Genomic DNA, 4592 nt, shown 5'->3' with positions numbered 1-4592 from the left:
CTGGTCTCCAAGCTCTCTGGGGACAGCAGCTTGTCAACTTTTCCGTGACCTCCCACAAGGAGGATTTGTAAAATGGTGACCGCTCAAATCAACATTCTACTCCTTTATTTAACAATTGGTCCCTACTATGTGCCATCAACGTGCTGGCCATTTGGGCCCCATTTCTACCACATTGTACAAATGTGCATGTCCTTAAGGAGTGCATACACTAATGATCACTGAATGATTGAAGATCCGTGAATAGAAACAGTAATCGATGGTGCCTGCCTGGAATCTTCGGCTTATTTGATCATTTACAGGTCACGTCTGCCAATGACGTTGTTGCGTGTCTAAGGAGAAGTATTATTTTGCGGATCCGGAGATTGAGACTCAGAGAGGTTATGTGACCTTTTAACATCACTTAGTTAAAAGAAACAGACAGAATCAGTATTTGTAAACAGGTCTTCTGACTACTAGCTTAGTTCTCTTTCTACCACCTATATCACCTTTCCTCACACACAAGAATAAACAGACTATGTGTGTACCGCGTACACCTGCTGTTTTGAAAATTCCAAGTGCCGTGCACAGACCTCGAAGAATTTGCTAGAGTCTGAGTCACAAAGAGCAACACTGGTCCTCTCCCTCCCCGGCCAGGCCCAGACCCCAGACCTACCATGTGGCTGACGCTGGTGAACGGTGTGTTGTCGGTGACGGTTTCAAAGGGAGATCGGGCCCCGTTACCGTCGGTGGGGGCAGCCACCTCCCAGCTGAACTGCACGGACGTCTGGTTGATGCCGGCCTCGCGGCAGCGCTCCTTGGTGACGGCGTACCTGGGGAAGTGAGGGTCACAGGGCGTGACGCAGACCAGCGGGTAGCCTGGGGAGGGGGCCTTCCTGGCTCCTTCCTTGGTGGCCTCTTCCACGTGGTCATAGTCAGCAAGTGTGACCACCTGTGAAACGGCAAAGCTTCAGCTCAGGCTGGGTGTCAGGGAGGTCAGAAAACCACGGCGCCCTCCCCCAGAGACCCACGCGATCTCTCAACACCCAGGGATTCTCTACACTATAACAAGAGAAGTTTTCACAGTTTTTTTGCCAGGCATCCCTAAAAGACACCGCAGCTCTTCAGTGGTGGAGGAGATTCTCCTACTGCCTGGGCTAACGGCTTTGCTATTTTGTTAATCGCGCTCCTAAACCAGAGCACTATCGCTCATGTGAGAACACTTTTATTTTGCTGCACACAGAACGAAGGCTGTAGCATGAACGGCAGCTGCCAGTTTAAAGTTGCATTAAACTGTTAAAGGCAGGAGGTAGTACATTAGACAAAGTAAGAGTAAACAGAGCTGGTGTGTTTCTTCCACGGTCAAAGAGAGACCCGTTTTGAAATAGTCCTTCTCTTCTAATGTACCAGACACTAGTTCGGGGAGGTGGGATGGCTTGTTCTGACTGCTTTCCTATCAGGGTTCAACTTCCCCCGGCAACCTCCAGCCGTTTTCCCTTTAACTATAAAGACGGTGCATTGATTCCGTTCACTCCAAACCAGGAAACACAGGACTCATTTCTGCAGATATTTAGTTGTGTGTGTGGCGTATTCGAGATGAGGCAGAATTACTTTCTCACTCTTCTGGGTCCCACCAAAGAGATGAGATCGGCTGTGTTACTCTCTGTCTTTATCAGACTGAGGTATCCACGTGACTTGGTCTCATTCTTAGGTCAGAGCAGGGTTTCTCACCCTCAGCACTACCGACATCTACGCCAAATAATTCTTTTTGTCGTCGGGGACTGTCTCGTGCATCGTAGACGTTTAGCAGCAACCCTGGCTTCTGCCCAACAAAACCCACTGTGATAGTTGTAACAACCAAAAACGTGTCCAGACGTTGCCAGATGTGCCCCGGATGGGGAGAGCGGGGACAAGATTGCTCGAGGTCGAGAACGTGGTATTAGAAGAACAAACGGTCGAGCTCCGGAAGTCCCACTTCTCTCGGGGTCTCACCTCCTATTCGCGGAGACAAGAGCGGCAACCCTGCAGGCTGAGCGACTCACCACGGGCGGAGCTGGCAGTATGAGGCTCCCCGCGGCCTCCTGGTCCAGGATTGTCACGGTGGCTGTGGTCACATCCCCGAGAACCGCCTCCACGGGGTCGTCCGGGCCAAGGACCAGAGAGAAAGACTCATGCCATTCCCGGTCCTCGTTGGACAGGATCTCCACTTTAAAGAAGACGTGGTCCACACCTTGGCCAAGGACAGAAGGAAAAGAGAACAAAGGCCTCGTGAGGGGGCACAGCCAGGAGGGTGCGGGTCGGCCCCGCCGTCACGTTAAAACACGCCCTTTCTTTTTGGGGGTTTTCTACAGGTGCGGTGGCTCATCGCTTAGCCCATCTCCCGCGAGGAATCTGTTTCACAGACCACATTCCACGTGTGGTAGCTCAGTGCAGACTGACTATTCAGCACCACATGAGGATTAATGGCCCCCGCCTGACACTGGCCGGCAGTAATAAAAATCTATGATCCAAAATACACTTCGCCCTGGTTACGAGTTTTTTTGCTTAATTTTTCTTTCCCCCTTACACTTCATGCGTGAGCTCCTGTTTGGCTGCGGCGCTTGGACGCACAGATATTCTGCAAAGCTACCCCCCGAGGAGCAGCAGCTCAGAGCTGACCTGCCAGGCCCCCCTCCACAAAGACAGTGACGTGGACGGTCAGTGGCCTGGAAGGGGTGAGACCTACTTCCTTTTCTGCAAAATGGTTCTCGGAAGGTAAAGATACTCCTGGTGGAGTTAAGGTCCCTTCCTCCTCTCCCGCAAACATCTGGGCTACGTCCCTACTTCCAGACCTTCCCCCACATCCTTACACAGAAAAGGAACAAAGACAGGTCTTTGCGCAGGTGTGGAGGAAGGGCATCTCCCATTCTAGGAAACATCAGCCAAACACACACAGGATTCAGCTGAAAGCCCTTTAAAGTGGGGCAGGAAAAATATACAGAGAGCCCCACCCCCAGCCCCCATCATTTCGGAGGGAGTCACTTTCTCCCTGCACTGCCAAGACCTCTCTGAGCAGTCCTGACACCGTTGCCCACCTCTGGCTACTTTGCAAATGGTGCCAGGGTCTACACCAGCCTTTTCACTTTACACTGCACTCCAGAAAGTTCTGAGCACACAATTTAACCCCTTTTCCTGTCTCACTCCCCCCATCAAATTAATACATTAAATAGTTAGGTAGCGAGTTGTGGCTGGAATCCCATCTCTCTTTTCCCTGACTCATCTCCGTATCCCTCTCTGAGATAAAGCTTTTGTGGAAAGCCCGTAACGGGGTATCCTGTGTCCCAGGAGATGTTAAACCACCTGTGCACAGAGACTGTGCCTTCCAGATTTAGTAATCCCCGGAGGACCCAGCACGGGGCTTTGCACAATGTTTGCTGAATGCCAGAGGTCACGTGTATCTTTTCTTTTCAACTATCAACTCAATTAAATTTTAGGCTGACAAAAAATCCTTTTAAGTGAACCAAAATGCCTACAATGTTCTGAAGCAAGGGACCTATTTTTTCCCTGCCATTTTTACTGATTAAAAATTTTACCTTCGATCTCAAATGTGTGCTTAACAAATGCTTTATGCTCTTGGAACTACTGCTTTCCTTTTCTGTTTCTCTGCTCACTCCTCTCTTCAAATACAAGACATCCGCCTCTCTACTAAACAGAACCCGCAGACTGGGGCTGGCGTTCATTTACCAGGACTGAACTTCAAGACCCGGCTCTTTGGGTAATAATCCACGCCGGACTGGGCAGACCCGTCCCGCGTGCTGCAGCGGATCTTGGAGGTCCTGTTCTGATCCCCTCTGCGGATCACCTTGATGTTGAGAACTGCGACCGCATCCGGCCCGGCAGGTTCCCGAACTTGGTACGCAGCTTCTTCGAATTCAATGGTGGGCGCTAAGGAAACACGGTCAGGAAAACCAGAGAGAGTTAGAATGGCCCAAAGGATCCAGACTCCCAGGAAAACACCTTATTATGGAAAGAGGGAAGTGTTCACATCAGTTAACAGCACAGAGGCAAAATGGCTTGCAGCTGTAAAACTCAATCAGTGTTTACCACCAAGCAGTGTTTTGGAAAAATAAATCTATTTGTGATCCCGTAGGAGTTATTTCTCACATGTTCCTTATGAAAAGCAATATAACGGGGAATATATTTTCAGAGACTTTGAAATGCATGATGTCCAAGTTCCCATCTTGGCATTTAGTTCGCTGAAGGTTTTAAAATTTTGTACAACATATCGAGGTCCTGAGACATAGCAGGCCTTTGACGAATATCTATCACATCAATTAACTTTTTATTTATGAGATGGGAACTTCTAAGGCTTATAATTTAACTCATTTACATACTACTTAAATTGACCCCGACCCTCTCTCATCTCTGGTCTTTTGGACACTCCTGCCCAGTGCTCTCACCCCTCCATCCTCAGCTTTTTCTGACTTCTCACCAGCTGTACAACCAAGTACGGCCACGTTCAGTGACTGGCTACAAGGATAATTCAGGAACACAAGCCTTCCTAATGCAATCTGATTCGAGGTACTATACTCATTGCTAGGAAGTTTTTTTTCAATTTTTATTTCAGGATATTATGA

General features: G+C 49.2%; 1 protein-coding gene across 1 annotated transcript in view; it reads right to left on the bottom strand.

The window, feature by feature from the left end:
* FRAS1 (Fraser extracellular matrix complex subunit 1) overlaps positions 1-4592 on the bottom strand; it is a 208114-nt gene that overhangs the window by 43693 nt on the left and 159829 nt on the right. The window contains 3 exon segments of the mRNA XM_012653893.1: positions 653-928; positions 2019-2206; positions 3700-3900. Of these exon segments, the coding sequence (XP_012509347.1) occupies positions 653-928; positions 2019-2206; positions 3700-3900 (665 nt within the window).

Source organism: Propithecus coquereli, unplaced genomic scaffold, assembly GCF_000956105.1.
Source record: "Propithecus coquereli isolate 6110/MARCELLA unplaced genomic scaffold, Pcoq_1.0 Scaffold433, whole genome shotgun sequence".
NCBI lineage: Eukaryota > Metazoa > Chordata > Mammalia > Primates > Indriidae > Propithecus > Propithecus coquereli.
The sequence above is the reverse complement of the archived record's forward strand: the minus strand, read 5'-3'. Positions and strand labels throughout refer to the sequence as shown.